Source organism: Sphaerodactylus townsendi, linkage group LG01, assembly GCF_021028975.2.
Source record: "Sphaerodactylus townsendi isolate TG3544 linkage group LG01, MPM_Stown_v2.3, whole genome shotgun sequence".
NCBI lineage: Eukaryota > Metazoa > Chordata > Lepidosauria > Squamata > Sphaerodactylidae > Sphaerodactylus > Sphaerodactylus townsendi.
Window position 1 is genome coordinate 178,413,066 of NC_059425.1, and position 21,634 is coordinate 178,434,699.

The 21,634-nt window shown below is 46.2% G+C and overlaps 1 protein-coding gene across 5 annotated transcripts; it reads right to left on the minus strand.

Annotated features, from left to right (window-relative positions):
- Positions 1-749: 749 nt before the first annotated feature.
- Positions 750-21,029, minus strand: SETDB2 (SET domain bifurcated histone lysine methyltransferase 2). 5 transcript variants are annotated; one of them, XM_048500927.1, is made up of 14 exons: positions 20,930-21,029; positions 19,969-20,178; positions 19,008-19,130; positions 18,008-18,073; positions 16,843-16,951; positions 15,278-15,841; positions 14,382-14,501; positions 12,321-12,478; positions 9,455-9,668; positions 6,074-6,167; positions 4,347-4,443; positions 2,613-2,935; positions 2,212-2,300; positions 750-1,292 (listed from the first exon to the last, which is right to left on the minus strand). In XM_048500927.1, exons 2-14 carry the CDS (start codon positions 20,057-20,059, stop codon positions 1,175-1,177), a joined length of 2,166 nt encoding a protein of 721 aa, XP_048356884.1. In that variant the 5' UTR covers positions 20,060-20,178; positions 20,930-21,029; the 3' UTR covers positions 750-1,174. The 5 variants fall into 5 exon arrangements, with proteins under 5 accessions (XP_048356884.1, XP_048356876.1, XP_048356893.1 ...); XM_048500919.1 differs by having other exon boundaries at positions 12,309-12,478; XM_048500936.1 differs by lacking the exon at positions 19,969-20,178 and having other exon boundaries at positions 12,309-12,478; positions 20,930-21,023.
- Positions 21,030-21,634: the final 605 nt, after the last annotated feature.

The window sequence follows — 21,634 nt, forward strand, 5'->3', positions numbered from 1 at the left end:
GGTGATGTGACTCTTGCTATGTCAATACAGAAAATAACTGTTCTGTCACGGGAAAAATAGAGTGGTCTTAACTTTTTTTTCTCAGTAAGGTGCAAGGCTCACCACAAACCAATTTGCAATTGGTCACCCACTTCTACCTCCTAACAAGAAGGTTCTTGCCCCTTCTAGGAAAGTCCTATCACATTTTTATCCCCCCCTCCCCTACAAGTTCAGCAGAGCATAGGTGGGTCTCCCTTTCCCATTTTATCATCACATAATCTGTGAAGGAGGGTGGCTTGGTCCAAGGTCACCCAGGGAGCACCCACAGATCTGAACCTATGTCACCCAGATCCTAATCCAGTGGCGGCGAACCTATGGCACGGGTGCCAGAGGTGGCACTCAGAGCCCTCTCTGTGGGCACGCGCAAACAGAGTGCCCCCACATACACACATCTAGGCTGGCCTGGGCCGCTGGGCTCGATTATTAGCATTAAACCTAAGACCTAGTTTTGGGAAAACAGTGTAGGTAACCCTGTTAAGCACTGTTAAACCCCACTGATTTTCATGTGAAGAACTAAAGCGCGATTCTTTACCAGAGAGTAAGCTCAGTTGTTGGCAATGGGGCTTGCTTCTGAGTAAACCCTCCGAGGGTCGTGATTCACCCGTCGGAAGAGTTGCACGGTTGCTTCAAAGCAAAACTACCGACTGCCACCAAGCTTACTCCTGAGTAACGCACGCCTCGGAGCCAACCGTTTTTTCTAAACTAAAACCTAAGTGTTGAGGTTAAATTGCCGTGTTGGCACTTTGCGATAAATAAGTGGGTTTGGGGTTGCAATTTGGCTACTCGGTTTTGAAAAGGTTCGCCATCCCTGTCCTAATCTGACTTTACCACTGGCTGTCCACTAGACTAAAATACTTCTCTGAGAAGATCTGTTCTAAGTGAATTTAGCATAGTATCATTTGTTTCATTTGTCAAGTGATAGGCTAGAACACGAGATAAACCTGGCCCTGGGCTGTGAGCTGACACCCATACAGAAAAGGGGATCTGTGACAAACCTTTCAAGGAGCCAGTCAGACGACAGCTTCTCTTACCACGTCATAAACACATTGGTCCCAACTGGCCCCAGTAACCCAAGAGTCCTTCTTTCTCGTGAACAAAGTGCGGATCGGCCTGGAAGAATGACTTCAAAAGCATACTATAGGATTTTTCTCCTGCACTGACGAGACCCACACTGACAGGGGATCTCTGTCTCCGGTATACTTCCAGGCAAGTAACCGTAGTCCCACGTGAGTTCAGTTCCCGGTTTTACATGCCTGGGAAGTAAAAGAAATCATCTTGTGAATGGCAAGAATCAAAGGAACGGTTGCGCTTTCCCTCTGGATTAGCCACAAGAAATGCCCCAACTACTGGCAAGTCCAGCGGGAAGCTCATCTTCCCTTTCCCTGGGCGCTGTACGAAGGACCCCCAGTGAGCCTGCTCTCTGCTCATCTTCTGCTGGAAAATGCAAATGCCAGCAGTTGGAGCTGAAGTCTGATACAACTTTTCCTACTGGGGAATTCCTGTCCCCCCCACCCCCCGAAGCTGTCATAAGAACATAAGAACAAGCCAGTTGGATCAGACCAGAGTCCATCTAGTCCAGCTCTCTGCTACTCACAGTGGCCCACCAGGTGCCTTTGGGAGCTCACATGCAGGATGTGAAAGCAATGGCCTTCTGCGGCTGTTGCTCCCGAGCACCTGGACTGTTAAGGCATTTGCAATCTGAGATCAAAGAGGATCAAGATTGGTAGCCATAAACTCGACTTTCTCCTCCATAAATCTGGGTCCAAGTTTCTCCCTTTTAAAGCTATACCCCAGGTTAGTGGCCATCACCACCTCCTGTGGCAGCATATTCCAAACACCAATCACACATTGCGTGAAGAAGTGTTTCCTTTTATTAGTCCTAATTCTTCCCCCCAGCATTTTCAATGTATGCCCCCTGGTTCTAGTATTGTGAGAAAGAGAGAACAATTTCTCTCTGTCAACATTTTCTACCCCATGCATAATTTTATAGACTTCAATCATATCCCCCCTCAGTCGTCTCCTCTCCAAACTAAAGAGTCCCAAACGCTGCAGCCTCTCCTCATAGGGAAGGTGCTCCAGTCCCTCAATCATCCTTGTTGCCCTTCTCTGCACTTTTTCTATCTCCTCAATATCCTTTCTACTGCACGGAAAGAATGGGAAAAGCTTTTAAACCTGTTTGTGAAGAAGGCGATCCAGGGGAAATTCTTGTCGTGGCTCTCGACAAACACACTCTGCACAAAGAGGTTCGGGCAGCAGCTATGCTGATAAACAGGAGAAAGAACCGATGGTCAGGCCGGCTTTCCTTAAACTGCTTTGAACGAACTTACATTATTATGTTCGAGGTGGCAAAATTGAATGTTTGCAGCAGCAGGACGGTAACAGGCCTTCACTGTTGTAGTTCCCGCATGATCTTGGTGCATGCGTGTGCACGCTCGCATGTCTGGGAAGGGGTGCATTTAAGGGGTGCTCATGGGGCTGGGAGCAGGGGCTGCGCAATTCCCAGCCACAGCCTTGCGCCCCCCCAAAACCCACTACCCAAGTATTAAACAAGGAAATAGCCTGCTGTTGCTTACATTGAGAAATCTGCCCACGTTGCCTTCCTCGGTGGCGTCTAGTAAACAAAGATCCTCTCCGCTGAACTGTCTCATGTAAGACTCTTTCTCTTCTGCGGCCTCCAGATGAGCCGGTTCTTGTCTGCTACTCCTGTTTTCCCCCTTGGGTACGCTGTCTGTGCTGAAGAGATCTGTGTTCTCCTCTTTAACACTCCCTTCATCCTGCCGAACAGGCGTGCTGGACAAGCTGGGATCGGAAAGGGGATTCCCGTCAGGGCAGGCTGCATTGCCTTCCGACAGCCTGGTGGTTGCTGGTCCTCTGAACTCTCCTTGCGTGCTCTGTTCTGTCCATAAAATATTTGGAGGGGAGAATGGGATTCATATAACAGCACTAAACTCGTCTAGACGACCCGCCGACCTTTAGAAGCATGCATCAATACCCTTTATTCCAAGTTCATCAGGCACCAGGTAAAAGATGAGCATTTCCCATTTGATCATTGTTTAAAGGACCTGTAAGACTCAGGGATTCCGCCGGGCTTTTGGCAGGGTCGGCTGCTGAGGGTGCCCCCTGCCTCCTACCCCCTTCCCCTTGTTTTCTGTTTGTTTTAATTACCATATGTGGCTCATTTTAGTGGGGGCCTTTTGGGTTTCCCTGGGAGGGTTTGGTTTCAGTTCTCAAATGCTGGTTGTATCGCTGGTTGTATTGCTGTTTATTGGTTTTAATAACGAGACAGGGCTTATATGATATTTGTACTGGTTTTAACTTTGCCCTGTCCGTAGATGTGTATTCTGTACACCGCCCTGAGCCCTCCGGGGGAGGGCGGTATATAAATCCAACAATAAATAAACAATAAACAATAAACTCACCCTTCACATGTCTGCAGGGTCTACTGTTTTGTGTTTACGGCCACGACGTTCAATATATTTTGAGTTTTATTGAAGCGCTTTAGGAATTTCCCCCAAAACGAAGACACAAATTATTTGTAACTATTTACTGTTTGTAATTGTAGAACAGGGGCATGCACATAAAGCAGTGGATTATTGTTTTCCCATCAGCCTCTGCAACATGGCCGATTGGCAGGCTCCAGATGTTATGGACGACCCCATCTGAGCCCCTCGCACATGGCCACTGTTAGCAGGCTGATGGGAATTGTAGTCCATAACATCTGGAGTGCCAAAGGTTCGCCACCACAGACATAAAGTGGCCACAGAAGGGACCCTAAACATGGTCCAACGACATCTTTTCCTGGTGTCCGTGAAGTATTTTTAGAAAGTGGGTGGGGCCGAGAGGGGCTTTTTCCTAGCAGGGATTCTGATTGGCCACTGGAGATGGGATTGGCAGTGCCGGTTGTTTTTTTTACGTTGCTTCAGCAGCAGCTGCTCCTACAACACAAGGATCTTCACTGCATGACTGAAGGTCAGCGTGTGTACATCCTGCTAAACGGAGCTAATGTTTGGAATTCTGAAGAGTTTGCAAGTAGAGTTATAAATAAATTTACCCCCTGACATTTGCCTACTGTGGCAGGCACGTGGGGGTTACCCCCACTACCCTGTGGTCAAAATTCCAAAGGTGCCCACCTTACAGGGTGTTTGTTGTGAGGGGGGAAGGGCAAGGAGATTGTAAACCCCTTTGAGTCTCCGTGCAGGAGAGAAAGGGGGGATATAAATCCAAACTCTTCTTCTACAGCTCTGATAAACAACGAATGTGTTTTATGTAAGCAACCCCCCTCCCTAAAAACCCCCCAGTAAGCCTACTTTGATTCCCTTTCCTCGTTTCCATGATCAGTCGTCTCCTTGCTGATCTGTGGCACACGGGACTCTCTTCTTCGGAAGAAGTGGCATCAGCGATTGCCTACAAAAGAAAGTAATCAGGTCTCTGCGTCAAACGTGGCCATCGTTTCTTTCTCAGTGCAGAGTTTGTGACCTATTGAGCACCAGCTACTCCAAAACGGTATCTTCTTCCGCCTAAGCACAATCCCACCTGAAAAAAAGTTATCCAGAAAAATGTACTACAGTTCAGCAAAACATTTCATTTAGTAGAAAAAGAAAGGACGTTGGAGTTATGGTTGGGAAGGCATATTGGGGGGTGGGGGGTTAGATCAGACCAAGCATTATTGCTGAAAAAGCAAGTTAATGCAGCTGCAAAAAAAATGCATTCATTTTATCTAAAGAATAGCTTCCTATATTGACCCAGTCAATCTGGCCACATGGATGCACTCCATGGTACCCTCAAGTCTAGACTACTGTAATGCGCTCTGCATGGGTCTGCCCTTGAAACTCCACCTGCTGCAGAATTCTACATTTCATTAGGCAGAGTTGTCACAGCACTGTTAAACAGATGCTAGATCATCCAAATCTACTTGACTGTTAACATGTGACTGCAGCCTCTTTCTGGGTCTAATTGGGAAAAGACTGTGATTGGTTGATATACCAGATAAAAGGCTGCGGGTACTGAAGTCTGTGGAGGCATTTGTCTTCGTACCGCTTGGTGAAGCACTTTGTCTGTGCAACCAATATTTGTGAACAGTAAAAGTAGGACCGCTTCTGTGAAGCCGAATAGCTGTGTGCGTGTGAGTTCCTACTGAGTTCCTGAGTGGTGCTGCTCTGCTACTAGGGGTTTTACACCGTCCTTCACAAGAGTATGCACGTCTGCAATCACTCCACTGGTTACCAATTTATCTACAGGACCGCCTCTCTCAATATATATTGCAATGAGACAGTTCTACTCATCTGACCAAAGCCTCTTGAAGTTGCCATTCTACAAAAGCCCATACATTCTACAAAAGCCCATAGTAGCCCATACTCAAACTCCCTCTGTTTTGGCCTCTACCTGATGGGAAAGCCTGCCTGATGAGATCAGAAACCCCCCACGCTTGTACCATTTCACAGAACGGATAAAATGGAACTGTTCAGGACTGTATTTCCTTAAAGGGCACCGGGAGGCAGTACAGTGGAATTCTACAGGAGGACAATTTCTATAGAGGTAAAGATTACAAAGGGTCGTTACTTATCTAACCCTCTCCAGGATTGGGTTTGTCCACACTGTAAAAACCAAGTGGAGACTTTTCACATTATACTCAACTGTCCAAGATAAGTGGGTATTAGGAATTTCTCTCCTTGGCTGGCCCTAGACAAATCTGAAAGAGACTGACAATTCTGTTGTGGAGCTTCTGTTAAACAATACAGACGTCATGCTCTTGGAAAAAGTAACAGAATTTCTTTTACAAGTTACTGGAATTTTCTAAGTAATGTCTAATATTAGATACAGTTTCTCTGTCTGTGTTTTGATCATATGCTTGCTTTGTACAAATGTCTGGTAACATTCTAGAACTTATTTTATATGCCTAATAAAGGTTGTTGTTGTTGTAATTTGTGAAATCCAGTTGCATTGCATTGTTCACAGTGTGCATTATTCTGTCATTGCTGCATTGTGTTTTCTAACTCTGTAAGCCACCTGTAAATACATCCTGAAGTCTTTTTACCAGCTGTCTCCGACATCTCTGAAGGACTGAAGTTCTTGTTTGGGGTCTTTTCATCCTTTCGTCATTCCGGCCGATACAGTCACAGCTCCGCGTCCTGATGAGAAATTAAAAACAGGGCTTTTAAGCAATGCAAACCAACCGAGTGGAAGTCCTGACAAATATTCTGACTTTCCGGAAGGTCGGATTCTTTACCTAGCATCTGCTGGAAACTCTGCAAGGCAGAGACCTAAGAATCCAGCAGCATGTTGACACTTCTGGGTTTGGAGCAAGGCCATCCCTAAGGGGAATGCAGCCTCGGGAAAGTTCTTCCCCTCTAGCTCCCAAGAGTTCTGTTCGCAAGCAACAGTGCCTGGTTTGCATGAGGCCTCTTCCGCACATGCAGAATAATGAACTTTCAGTCCACTTTCACAATGGTTTGCAAGTGGATTTTGCTATTCCGCACAGCTGCAAAGTGGATTGAAAGTGCACTATTCTTCACGTGTGGAAGGGACCTGTGAGGTGAACCATCCAAAGACCCAGGGGCTGTGGCTCAGTGGTAATGAATCCGCTTGGCATGTAGACGTTCCCAGGTTCGATCTCTGGTATTTCCAGTTAAAAGGACAAGAACATAAGAACATAAGAACAAGCCTGCTGGATCAGACCAGAGTTCATCTAGTCCAGCCCTCTGCTACTCGCAGTGGCCTACCAGGTGCCTTTGGGATCTCACATGCAGGATGTGAAAGCAATGGCCTTCTGTGGCTGTTGCTCCTGAGCTGTTAAGGCAATCTCAGATCAAGGAAGATCAAGATTGGTAGCCATAGATTGACTTCATAAATCTGTCCAAGCCCTTTTTGAAGCTATCCAGGTTAGTGACCATCACCACCTCCTGTGGCAGCATATTCCAAACACCAATCACACGTTGCGTGAAGAAGTGTTTCCTTTTATTAGTCTTTATTCTTCCCCCCCAGCATTTTCAATGTATTTTCAATGTATGTCCCCTGGTGATGTGAATGAGCTCTGCCTGAAAATCCTGCAAAGCTGCTGGCAATTCGAGTAAACAGTACTGATCTTGAAGGACTAATGGTCTCATTCGGCATAAGGCAGGTTCATGCCTGTAATCAGGGGCTTTGTTGGGGAACAGCGGGGCTCTCCGGGCTCTTTCACACATGCACAATAATGCACTTTCAATGCACTTCCACAATTGTTTGCAAGTGTATTTTGTGGTTCGCACAGCAAAATCCACCTGCAAAGTGCATTGGAAGTAGATGGAAAGTGCATTATTCTGCATGTGCGAAAGTACCCTCAATGTAGCCACAGGGATTAGCCTACAAGTGGCTTTAATGGCATTTTCTGACCCACACGCATTATAAAGTGGACTAATGGATTGTTTTATCTTTGATAATATGTCTTTTTTTCCTTAAGCACAAACTTGACCTCAGATAAAAGAGAGCGAGGCCATCGTCATATTGGGAGAAACATTCAACCGTTAAGCGACATGGCTTTCACATGAGGTTGTTCAAGACAGCGAAGGCAACAGGATTGCAGCCAGAGAGCTGCTCCTGGGAGGCCTCATGCCCTCCCCGGGGAGACCCCAGCTGGTGCCTCCGTTCTTAATTGCTAGTTATGTGGAACCTTGGTAATGGTTGCGGGGGACTTGCCCTTCTGGTTTTGCGTTGGCTTTCTATGCACGTTCTTTTGACATCGCAAAGACTTATTTGTTATTTATATTTATAAAAATGTATACCCTCACTTCCTACCTGCGTCTCTAGGCAGCTTGTATGTATGTATGTATGTATGTATGTATGTATGTATGTATGTAGGTAGGTAGGTAGGTAGGTAGGGTGGGTGGGTGGGTGGGCCATGTCCAGATGCCGGGCCCCTCCCTCTCCCTCCCCTTCCCTTGCATGCCACCCCTCCCTCCCTTTCCCTCTGCTAGGGTGGGTGGGCCATGTCCAGATGCCGGACCCCTCCCTCCCTCCTTCCCCTCCCTTGCATGCCACCCTTTATACACACACACACATATACACATACATACATACATACATACATACATACATACATACATACATGTATGTACGTACACACACATATGTATATGTGTGTATATGTATTTGTGTGTATATGTATATGTGTGTATATGTATATGTGTGTGTGTATATGTATATGTGTGCATGTTTGTGTGTATATGTGTGTGTGTTTGTGTGTATGTATGTGTGTGTTTGTGCGTATGTGTGTATATGTGTATGTATGTATAAAATTATAAAAATTACTTCTATTATTTATAAAAATTATAGCTCAAAAAGTTTCTAAAGTTGTCCCAAGACAAAACTTTGCCACGACCTTGCCAGAAAAATCCATACGGCAATACGGTGCCAATAATGGGATGGAACGACAGTGTTCTTTGTCTTATTTATTGGGTTTTCTCATCATTGTATATGTATGCAGACGATGTTGTTTACATGCAGTGCGCTTTTCGCTCAACGCTTTATTAAATTAGCACTTCGCGTCTTCATTTGAGTAGTTTGCTGGCTTTCTAAGTTACTCTGGTTACACTGTGCCCTACCTGTTGAATTCATTGCCAGCCTCAGGTGTTAGACAGGGCCTGGATCCCCAGCCTTCTATCCCAAGGGCAACCCAAATGGTCTCTTATTCTTTGGACTTGCTATCCCACCCTTTCCCAGCCAAGGCCAGGCTGACAGCAGCTCACATACATATAATATACAGTACAAATTTCCATAAAATATCACATGTATATATAAAAACATTAAAAGTACGATATCGATATCAAAACAGATTCTAGAGATGGCAAAAAATAACACTGCAGAAAAAGGAGTGGCCTCCGGGGACACAGGGTGCTCTTGGCAGAAGGGCCCACAAGCCTGCCCCTGGGCTACACCGCCTCTCAAGTCTATCGTGACTTTATCGGCCTGAAGAAGAAGAAGAAGAAGAAGAAGAAGAAGAAGAAGAAGAAGAAGAAGAAGAAGAAGAAGAAAAAGAAGAAAAAGAAGAAGAAGAAGAAGAAGAAGAAGAAGAGTTTGGATTTATATCCCCCCTTTCTCTCCTGCAGGAGACTCAAAGGGGCTTACAATCTCCTTGCCCTTCCCCCCTCACAACAAACACCCTGTGAGGTAGGTGGGGCCGAGAGAGCTCCCAGAAGCTGTGACTAGCCCAAGGTCACCCAGCTGGCATGTGTGGGAGTGTACAGGCTAATCTGAATTCCCCAGAGAAGCCTCCACAGCTCAGGCGGCAGAGCTGGGAATCAAACCCGGTTCCTCCAGATTAAATACACGAGCTCTTAACCTCCTACGCCACTGCTGCTCCTGCTGGAGAAACCAAGTTTCCTGGGTCACTATCAACAAAGGAGGAGAACCTGTTATGTCGCTACCGTCACTCGCTACTCACCCGTCTGGTGGGTCTCCAGCTTCTGCCGACGAGACTTTGTGCTTTCCACCGGCGGTGTCTTTACTGGTCTGGACAAATTCGATCTCTGAGTCAGAACATAAGGAATCCACCTTTCTCTTCTTTGAAGATAAAGTGTTCCTTGGGTCAGGGCTCTCCGTATTTTTCTCTTTGGCACCTTCCTCCGGCCTAGGTTCAGCTCTGCTCATCAACCTGCCTGGAAGAAAAGCAAAACGTTTGGGGCCCAATCTCTCATGCACAATAGTCTAGAGCAGGAGTCCCCAATATGGGGCCTGGGGGTGCCTGTCAGTGTGTGCTTAATGTCTGGGGCCCTCTCTGGATTGCTGAATCTCCCCTTTCATGTTTTCTTTCTCACTGTGCTTGCCTTCCGCACATGCAAAATAATGCATTTTCAAACCACTTTCACAACTGTTTGCAAGTGGATTTTGCCATTCCGCACAGCTTCAACGAGCACTGAAAGCAGTTGGAAAGTGCATTATTCTGCATGTGCGGAATGAGCCATATATAACAGTGGCCTCTCTGGGTGGGGAAGGGTAGCCAGATGGCTCTTTATCTTTCCCAGAGATTGGGAAGGGACTTTCGTTTTCCAACTCTTCTTTTCCTGTTTTTACTTTATGTAGATGGGGGCACGGGAGGTAGTGGTCAACAGAAGTATTTATGTATTATTGTTATTCGCTGTTTTATGAGTTTTAAGTTATTTTATGGGATGGAGCCTATATATTTATATTTTGTATGACCGCTCCTGTCTGATGTTTAGATAATGTTGTTTACCGCCCGGAGCCCTTCGGGGATTGGGTGGTATATAAATCGAAGAAAGAAAGAAAGAAAGAAAGAAAGAAAGAAAGAAAGAAAGAAAGAAAGAAAGAAAGAAAGAAAGAAAGAAAGAAAGAAAGAAAGAAAGAAAGAAAGAAAGAAAGAAAGAAAGAAAGAAATAAATAATAAAGCTATGGGCAATAGGGGGGTGGGTTAGAACTGCCTTTGTGAAAGCCAGGAGTTCAGTGTTCTTTTCAATAAAGACTACTGCGTGATAGACTGAATGAATCCTAGACATGACAGTGCCTGTCACTGAATGCATCCTAGACAGGACAGTGCCATGGCATGCCCCTCCCCCCCCATCTTTTCTGGTGTCCACCAAATGTCTTCAGGATGTGACTGGGGCCAAACAGGGCTTTTGCCTAGCAAGGTTTCTGATTGGCTACGCAGATTTTTAAAAACAACGTTGGCAGCGGCTGGCACCGCAGCACAAGGATCTGCACTGTATTACTGAAGTTATCATTATAGCTTGCTCTGCCTCCTGTGGCAGCCATTTTGTTTCTGTGCACACCATGTTTTGCCAGAATTCCAAATGTGCCCACAGGCTTCAAAAGGTTGGGGGCTTCTGGTCTAGACAGCTCTTCCGAAAAAAGGGTCAGAAGAAAATCTGCGTACGAGAGACAGAGGCATGCGCACGCAGCCAAATATTTTAGAGCAACGGCTTTCCAACACTTGCTCCCCCACCCCAAAAAATCAGCCCAGAGAACTGTCAAGAGAGATGGTCACCTCTGTGTCAATCAACCTGACAAGTTCAAACATCAGAGGCTCATTCCGCACATGCAGGATAATGCACTTTCAAACTGCTTTCAGTGCTCTTTGAAGCTGGGCGGAATGGCAAAATCCACTTGCAAACAGTTGTGAAAGTGGTTTGAAAATGCATCATTTTGCGTGTGCGGAAGGGGCCAGAGTTTGCCTATGTCATAAATTTTAAGCGGTGAGCAGTTTCCTGACGTGCTGTCCAAGGGCTATAGAATAACACGGGAGAGTTCCACATCAAGTGCTTAAAAACTCTTCCAACGTTTCCAAGACAAGATGAAAAGTTTGAGATTGCACCCTTGCGTTTTAAAACGATGTAGCTTAGATGCTCTCAGCGATGTTAGATGGGAGGGGGGGGGATCTTGCTCCTCTTCAAGCATAATCTTTTAACTTATACTGGTTAGAAGGTGGCCAGTTTCCTATAAAGTTATCCTTGAACCGTCTGGCGGAGAGTCATCATGACATATAGCTAAAAGCGCTGGATTCTAATCTGGAGAACCTGATTTGATTCCCCACTCCTCCACATGAAGCCTGCTGGGTGACCTTGGGCCAGTCACTGTTCTCTCAGAATGTTCTCAGCCCACATAGAGGCAGGCAATGTCAAACCACCTCTGAATTCCTCTTACCTCTTAGATGCTCTCAGTGATGTTAGATGGGAGGGGGGAATCTTGCTCCTCTTCAAGCATTATCTTTTAACTTATACTGGTTGGAAGGTGGCCAGTTTCCTATAAAGTTATCCTTGAACCGTCTGACGGAGAGTCATCATGGTATATAGCTAAAAGCGCTGGATTCTAATCTGGAGAGCCTGATTTGATTCCCCGCTCCTCCACATGAAGCCTGCTGGGTGACCTTGGCCCAGTCACTGTTCTCTCAGAATGTTCTCAGCCCACATAGAGGCAGGCAATGTCAAACCACCTCTGAATTCCTCTTACCTTGAAAACCCTTTAGGCAGGGGCGTTGGGGGAGGGGGATGGCACACGGGGCAAAACGACTGAAAAAACAGGGGGCCTGGTGGGTGGGGAAGGGGGAGGGGTGTGGGGGTGCCTCCCCGTGGAGTCCTGCCCCCCGCCCACTTACTTTATCAACAGCCTGCTCCGGCTGCCAGTACGGCCCCTTCCATCTCTATGATCCTGTGACTCTATCCCCTCCTGCACACTCTATTCTGCTCCCTGTCCTTAGGAGCCAAGTCACTGTCACTTTTCCATGTCACTTCCTGTCCCAGCTCCTTCCTTTCCCACGGTCCCTTACGGGGCTGCTCCTGCCATACCTGCGTACGTACAAACGAACGTTCCTTTGTCGATGTTGTCAAGGCAACGCACTCCCCAGCCCTTCTTCTCCGTGTTGAAGACCTGCAGCTGGACCTGAAGGCCATGCTGGACAACTCTGTTCTGGCACCTCGCCTTGTCGCAACCGCAGGCCAAGCTGCATTCGTAAATTCTGCCGCAGGGAGAGAAAACGTACGTGGCGCTGAGCAAAGGAGGGAAAAGAAGTGGCTCGAGCCACCTGCCAGTCAGGTTGGCGAAGCTCTTCTGGAAAAGTTTAACACGTGGTCAACCATTTGGAGAAACGATGCTCAGTCGGTCACGAAGGCTAAAAGCGCCTCTTCTTCTGGCTTTCTGCAAACCGTGCAAAGCAGTTATTCAACAGAGCTTTGTGCACAGGTGGCTAGGACTGTACTGTAATTAAATGGTCAGGAAGCAGTAAGGAAGAAGGAGAATTTGGATTTATACCCATTCGCTTTCCTTCCTGTAAGGAAACTCAGTGGTGACTTTCCCTTCCTCTCCCCACAACAGACACCTTGTGAGGTAGGTGGGGCTGAAAGAGTTCTGAAGAACTGTGACTAGCCCAAGGTCACCCAGCAGGAATGTAGGAGTGCAGAAACACACCTTGTTCACCAGATAAGCCTCTGCCACTCAGGTGGAGGAGTGAGGAATCAACCCCCGGACTCCAGATTAGAGTCAACCTGCTCTTAAACACTACACCCGTGGTGGCGAACCTATGGCACACCAGATGCTCCTGGACTACAATTCCCAACATCCCCTGCCAGCTGCCCATGCTGGCAGGGGCTGATGGGAATTGTAGTCCATAACATCTTGAGTGCCAAAGGTTCACCACCACTGCACTACACCATCACGGCCTATACTACTGCATTGCTGCCTATCACTGTAAGCATGTTTCAGACAAGGTAGCCTCTACAACACTTAACATGTCATGTTTTAAAGCCCAAACATGGTTACTGTTCCATGAGATTCCTGTAGTTCAAACCCCATTGTCCAGTTCATTGGATGCTTCATTCTGAGAATTGTACTTGACGCACACGATTTGATTTGTCTTTAATCTCAGCCAAAAAGGGGGCCGGGACACAACCAAACAACAATCATACATTGCCAGGGAGTCAGAAACAAACACTGCCTGCCTCTGGCCTCAAGATCTCGAATTCATATTCACAGCCCATTATCACCCAGGATTAAGCACTAGGCTGTTCTTTCCCATCAGTTTGCTGCAAGCTGCCATTTAACTTGGAGGGGCGATACAAAAATGAAAGAAGAAAAAAAATTGTGTCTAAAGAAAGAATACTATTGAAGTTAGGATGCAACACAACAGTCTTACATGACCAGAAAGAAAGAAAGAAAGAAAGAAAGAAAGAAAGAAAGAAAGAAAGAAAGAAAGAAAGAAAGAAAGAAAGAAAGAAAGAAAGAAAGAAAGAAAGAAAGAAAGAAAGAAAGAAAGAAAGAAAGAAAGACTTACCCACTGGAAATTGGCTCACAAAAATGAACTAAGAAAAATAATTTGTGTCACAAAGAAAGATACTATTGAGTTAGGATGCAACACAACAGTCTTTACATGACCAGAAGAAGAAAGAAAGAAAAGAAAGAAAGAAAGAAAGAAAGAAAAAAAAGAAAGAATAAAAGAAGAAGAAAGAAAAGAAAGAAAGAAAGAAAGAAAGAAAAAAAAAAAAAAAAAAAAAAAAAAAGAAAGAAAGAAAGAAAGAAAAAAGAAAGAAAGAAAGAAAAAAGAAAGAAAGAAAGAAAGAAAAAAAGAAAGAAAGAAAGAAAGAAAGAAAGAAAGAAAGAAAGAAAGAAAGAAAGAAAGAAAGAAAGAAAGAAAGAAAGACAGACTTACCCACTGGAAATTGGCTCACAAAAATGAACTAAGAAAAATAATTTGTGTCTAAAGAAAGATACTATTGAAGTAAGGATGCAACACAACAGTCTTACATGACAAGAAAGAAAGAAAGAAAGAAAGAAAGAAAGAAAGAAAGAAAGAAAGAAAGAAAGAAAGAAAGAAAGAAAGAAAGAAAGAAAGAAAGAAAGAAAGAAAGAAAGAAAGAAAGACTTACCCACTGGAAATGGGCTCATCCAGCCTCTTATACTTGTATCCATACAAGGATTCCCTTCCTGGAGAAGCAGAATTTTCTTTGCAGCTCTTCAGTGTGAGAATCTGGCAGGCACATTTGGTCCTAAAAAGCACATAAGACGTCTAAGTGGAAATAAGGATACAAAATAAACCCACAAGGTCCATTTACTCTCTGGATTCCGGGGGGGTGGGGGTGTGCGTGTCCCATTAATTTTCAAGATACTTGAGCACTTTCGCTTAGTAATTTCCCCAGATTCTTATTTTCAGAACGTATACCCAGAACGTTTATGCGCCGCTATTTTTTCACGTGATAAAGACGGTCACATGTCATACCAGATCCCATGACTCCCTTTGGGAGTGGAAAACAGCCTCCAGGCAGACTGCGTAGCCAACAAGGGGAAGACTGCAGTCCGTTCCATCCCCTCCAAATCTGGTGGGCCAAGGACTCCCGCAGTGCCTCCCTTCTGGGAGGTCAGTCAAACATCCTAGGTGAAGAGGTGGGGGTAAGGAGAAAACCAAGAGGCACCCAGACCAAGGTGAGAGATTTTCTATATGCTCTTTAAAAAGTTAAATTTAAAAGATCAGCTTGCATCTTTCGTCGGACCCAAACAATTCAATGCAGTGGCTAATTATTGTCCTGTAAGCACTGAGACGCCAACATTATTGCTGTTAGGGGCAGAAAGCTCCTTGGCCCATCAGGCATTAACATTACTGCCAGGAGGGGGTGCTGTAAGAACCAACCCCATGTTGAGACTCCACCAGCGTCAATGCGGCTTGTAAATCTCTGGGCAACAGGCACACGCACGCACAGTCCTGCTTTAGCAATCAATCAATGCACATCAGAGCGCAACCCATCAGGGTCCTGCTCTCGATACTTACTCATCCCTGCAGCCGTCGGTGCAGTCGCACGAGGCGAGGAAGGTGCTGGATAAATTGTTCAGGAAGACTCCGCGGGGCCAAGAGGTCCTGCGGTACTTAAAGTACGGCAGCCGCTCGCGGTCGAGCTCGTTGCAAAAGGACACCGGCGTGGCCTCCGCTCCTTTGCTGATGTCGTAATCAAACACAAGTCCCTTACGGCGAGGGAAGTTTCTGAACACCTGGACGTACGTGTTGAAAGAAAAGTGGTCCAGAAACAGGAAGTCGCACTCGGTTTGAAGCAGGTAATCCTGAACCTCTTCAAAATTTCTCAGGCTCCTCCCGCAGGGGGCTTTGTAGACCACGTCCTGCTTCTTAGAGGGCAGGTCCGCTTTTGCGTGCATCCTCCGGAAGTGGCACAGCAAGGGCAGGTTCAAGGGGTTCCCGCCTTTGTAGCAGCTCCATGGCCTTTTGACGAGACATTCTTGAGAGCAGGTGTGCGGCTGGAAGGGGAGTCTTGAAGGCGCTTCTGCTGCTTCTGCTGGATCTCTTGTACTCCTTGGAGACGTCACCTCCTTTACTGCCGATCTTCACCCATGCCAAGAGTCACAAAAAGTATGTCAAGCAACCAGCAAGTAGGCTGGATTTGTTTTTTTAAAGCTATAGTTCTTCATTAAACCCAACTACCAGGGGGGCAGGGGTGCGCACGTTGCACCGCATGTCTGGGGGGTGGAAAATCGGCACCCCCGCCCCCACACTCACCTTATAGAAATAGCGCAGGTTGAAGAAGCGGCCTGTTCCCTTCAGGCTGAAAATGGCCTGGCGGGAACTATGTTTCCCAGGAGACCTTGCGAGCCCCAAGGTTTCATGGGAAGTGTAGTTCCCACCAGGCCACTTTTCCAGGCTGAAGTAAGGTAAGTGTGGGGGCAGGGGACCGCAGAGGGAGGGGTGGAAAACACAGAGTGCCCACCGGGCTATGCCTCTGCCCAATGATGAAGTCACCCATGTGTCAGTTTGCATATTTATGACCCATCATGACACCGGACTGAGCATTTTGATCTGCTTAATCCCCTGCATCTGATCTCATTATAAACTGGCTAAAGATGCCTGGAGCCATCTTCCCTCAGTAACAGCTAAAGGTGCAAACTATTTGTCTGTCCTTATGCCCGCAACAAAAGGGATTCAGCCAGGACAAGGATTTTACTCAGCTTGGCCCAAACGTTAGCTCCCTGTTTGTATCTGTCGGCCTGTGCAAAATTAGACTGAACCCCACATCCCAGAAAGTAACATCTGTTAGGGGCCCATACCCTTGAAAGGGGTGCTGATATGCTCCAATACTCGGTTGATTGTACATTAGTGCTTTTTACAGAAAGCATACCATTTGTTCTATTCACTTACCAAATACAAATCATACAATAGTTCCTCGGGCATTGTTTACTTTGTGACACCCCCTTCTCCACATATTATAGAAATGGCCGTTGTCTATTTAAAAAGTTGTAGAGTAAGGTAAGTTGTATTTTTAGATTTTTGGTATGGAACAATCACACACACACACACACACACACACAAAGAACAAATATTATCAATACCCTTTTGCTGTCAAAGTAAAATTATCTTCTGGGCTTCCTGTAGTTTCAGCTGATTGAGAAGGCTGTAAGCCAGGTTCACACGTCTGGGTATCTTCCTCAACTCTGTTTACTTGGAAGAGCAAAATACAAATTTCAGTAGTAAAAAATTCTACATCGCAAGTCAAAGCAATCATGTTTTTCATTACAGACACTACTAGAATTCAAAACGCGCCTGCAGGCTCAAAAAGGTTGAGGGTTTCTGGAATAAACCAATGCAGTGAAGTGGTTACTGTGTCAGACTCGGCTCTGGGAGACCCGGGTTCGAATTCCCACGCTGCACTGAAAGCCTGCTGAATGACCCTGGGCCAATCACATATTACCAGCCTAAGCAACCTCCCAGGCTTATTGAGAGGATCAAATGAAGGGGAGAAGAAGAACATAACCCTCTTCTGGTGCCCACCGGTGAGAAAGGTGGGGTATAAACAAAGCAAATAAATAAGTATACCAAGACAGCCCCTTTCCCTAGAGCAGTGGTGGCGAACCTTTTCGAGACCGAGTGCCCAAACTGCAACCCAAAACCCACTTATTCATTGCAAAGTGCCAACATGGCAATTTAACCTGAATACTGAGGTTTTAGTTTAGAATATGCGGTTGGCTCCGAGGCGTCCCTTACTCAGGAGTAAGCTTGGTGGTAGTCGGTGGCTTTGCTTTGAAGCAACCGTGCAGCTCTTCCAACGGGTGAATCACGACCCTCGGAGGGTTTACTCAGAAGCAAGCCCCATTGCCAGCAACCGAGCTTACTCCCAGGTAAAGGATCACACTTTTGTTCTTTGCATGAAAATCAGTGGGGTTTAACAGCGCTTAACAGGGTTACCCTACACTGCTTCCCCAAAACTAGGTCTTAAGTTTAATGTTAATAATTGAGCCCAGCGGCCCAGGCCAGCCTAGATGTGTGGGGGGTGGGGGCGACTCTAGTTGCGTGTGCCCACAAAGAGGGCTCTGAGTGCCGCCTCTGGCACCCGTGCCATAGGTTCGCCACCACTGGCCTAGAGAAATCAGAAAAATATAATATTTCAAGACAGGAGATTCCCCCTGATCTAGGTTTTCCCCCACGGCTCAGCAGAAATTCTACGCAGCACAAAGCTAAAGGAGCACCTCGGGAACAGAGACATTAATTCATTCCTACCGTTTGGCAGGGGCAGGATGTCCTTCAAGTCTGCTTGGGTCACAAGAGCTAAAGCCTTGAAGTATTCTGCTTAAACGACAATTACAAAAAAGAGGAAGATTAATGGGAAAAAGCAACAGCCACTCACGACATTAATCACGTCGCACTGCATGAATCGATGGGGGACCAGAGAAGCCATTGGCAGGGCAGACTGTCTGAATTCCTCCAGAAGACTCTGCAAAGCGCAAGGTGTTTATAGTACCCTAGAAACGGGAACCAGGATTAAGTACACAGATGGGCATGTTGGTAGAGCATTCGCTTGGCATGCAGAAGGTCACGGGTTCTAGCCCCAACTCCACTTTCTAGACTCCGCCTTCAGGTTCAAAGAGGGTGCCCAGACAGAGACAAACTGTGGGTGCTCAAAACAAGTGTTTACTGAAGAGTTATTTAGTATTTGCATGGGAGACCAGGGTCACTATGTAGAGGAAGAGAGTGACAAATCACCTCTGTTTGCCTCTTGCCTTGAAAACCCTATTGGATTGCCATGTCGGCTATGACTTCACAGTACTTAATGCACATGTGTAATACATGCACTGTGTACGCAGTAATTATGTTCTGTGTTCTCTCATACCTTATATCCCTTGGTCCTTCCAATCTCTCATCCAAAGGCCAATTTGACAGGCCAGAGAAGATGCAAAACCTAAGCAGGTCAATGTATTGTCGAAGGCTTTCATGGCCAGACTCAACTGGTTGTGGTGGGCTTTCTGGGCTGTGTGGCCGTGGTCTGGTAGACCTTGTTCCTAACGCTTCGCCTGCGTCTGTGGCTGGCATCTTCAGAGGTGCATCACAGAGAGAAGTGTGTTAAATTTCTCTCTGTGATACCAGCCACAGATGCAGGCGAGACGTTAGGAACAAGATCTACTAGGCCACGGCCACACAGCCCGGAAAGCCCACCACAACCAACTAAGCAGGCCAGTCTAAGAAAAGAAGTGGGTCAGTTTAAGAAGAGATGTTACCAAACCTTCCTCGGTTGCCGTGCCATCCTTGATCTTCTGCTTGAGGGTCAAGATCACCTTCAGCAGCTGTTCAAACACAAAGTCCACTTCATGGTCTTCCATGTGCTTCCAGAATGCTTTTGCACCACCTAAAAGGGGGGGGGGGGAGGTGGAAGAGTTGTTTGCTATAGATTTGCCATTGAGCAAAAATTGATAGAAATTCAGAGCAGAGTTGGGGGATTAGAACTGTCGTCCTTTTGCCTTTTGAAGAGGCCAAATTGAATGGGATACAGGGAACTATTTGACTAGACTTGCCTGAAGGATTTTTCCCCTCTTTTAAAGTAGGTAAGCAGGTCCAGGCTAGCCTGTTCTTGTCAAAGCTCAGAAGCTAAGTCGGTCAGTCCTGACTAGTACTTGGGAGGAAGGCAAACCATCTCTGTTGATCTTTTTAAAAGAGAGATCTTTGCCTGCTTGTCAGATGAGCATTAACACCACAGTCGCCTCTGTACTGCATAGCTACTTGATGGTGTTTGTTTTGTTTTTGACTAGCCCTGGATGCCTGCAAAGCAGATTGTTTTTAAGGTCAGATAATTAAAAACGTCTTCTTTCTAACTCAGTGTTGCTATTTTTAATCCTCCCCCCCCCTCCCCCATTTCTTCCAATTGCAAAAAAACCTACATACATCCCATGGGGTGTGATTTGATCCTTCACCCCCTCAGACCGGCTCCGTTATTAATCAGACTTGAATAAGCTTATGTATTTAGCAGAAATATTTTGCAGAAGAAAAGTGATGATAGTTGGTTGTGCTATGCAAGATAACTCAGCTCCCTATCTGTTGGTGAAATGTCTGCGGAATTTTAGGGAGGAGATAAATTAGTCAACTCCACCGCCAATTGAGTACTGCACAAGGGCTGAGTCTGGCTTTTATCCATGGTCTAAAAACACTCAAGTTGTAGGCAGCTATCTGTTTTAAAATTTAAAATTCACCCAATCTTCTGCTGTGATACACAAAAGGTGGTGAAGTCGTCAAAGCACAGAGATTAAAATTTGATGAGTAAGGCCGTCTCCGGGCTAGCATGTAACTCCAGCGTTCTTTCGGTTCAGCTTTTCCCTGACTGTTATTATTTCCCTTTTTAGTCTCTCGTAGGGAGTCACAGTTCCACTATTATCTCGGGTGCAGCTTCTTGCAGCGAGGGACTGAAGAGAGGAGAAATAATAATAATAACAAAGTTTGTTAACAGACCTTCAGCCCGATCGCCATCTTGGATCTCAATTGTGAGAGTAAGTCTACTAAGAATTCTACTCCAGTCTATTCAATGGAGCTTACTCTCAGGAAAGCATTATTCAGAACTGCACTGAAAGCATTTTATGTGTGTGTGTGTGTGTACATTATATATGTAACGGATTTCATGATCGCAGGAGAAAGCCAGGACAAATGCACAGAAAAGCCAATTCTTGCAGTGCAGGATAGCAGTCTGGTTGTCATATTTTGCACGTCCAGCCTTGAACATCCTTAACTACAGAGCAGGGGCTGAATTCCATGTGCCGAAGATTTATGCTCACAAGACTATGGATGGACACATCAAAAGCACAGCTGTGAAAAAGGGGAGGGGCCCAGTTCCCCCAGAAGTGTGACACAGTGGCTAGAATGACATCTTAGCAATTCAGATCATTGGGCTCTAAACACATGAACATGTCTGCTCCTGAAATAATCCCCTTTGGGTCCTCTTGTGTCTGAATGGCAGCAAAGAAAGGTCTTTCACATCACCCGTTGCCTCCCCCCCTCCATCACCCAAAACTGGGTGATCTCGAGCCACCTTGTCTCTCTCTCTGCCACGTCTGCACCACAGGGTTGTTGTGAACACAAGAGAATAACACACACACACACAGCTCCTTGCAGAAAGGACGTTTTCCTTTACTAACTCCCCTGGGATAAAATGTGCTCTACCTTCCATGTTCTCTCTTTTCTTTTTTCCCTCGATCTCGCATCCAAAACCTGTAAAAGCATCTTCAGCGGACATGCCGCTCCGCTCTGCGCATGCGCTCAGTCAACCCCCAGTGCAGGTTAGGAAGCACATAGAGGTAAGAGGCCTTGAGAGCCACGCGCGCCCCTTGACTTCCGGGTAGGTCGGCGTTCATGCGTGGCCGTGGCCCCTATTGGGAGGGGGCAGAATTTTTGGCATCCTTCCGCGTTGGATGCCTCGAAAAGGCCGAAATTACAAAGGGAGTCTCTTTTTTTGGCTACTACTATAATTAATTGATTTATTGATTGATGATTGATTAGAGTTGTACGCTACCCTTCCCCTCGCAAGCTCAAGATGGCTTCCAACTCAAAAACATACAACAGAGATAATACATGTAAATGTAAATATAATAAACCCAGACATTAAAATCAACTAATGGCTGGAGAGAAAGAGCAGGACCTGCGGCTACCGCACTGCTGCCAGCCTGGGATTTTTCCATAGCTTCCCATGGGCACCTGTCCCTTTTTACCAGCCTGAGGGCAAAGCCTTCGATCATAATCCGGAAATCAAGACCACACACCAAAGAGACTTTCCTCTACAATTTATTTACGGCCAGGAGACGGAGAATAGTTCATTGTTGACGCAAGGGCGTCAGTCTCCGATCCAACCAACGAGGGCTCCCACAGCCG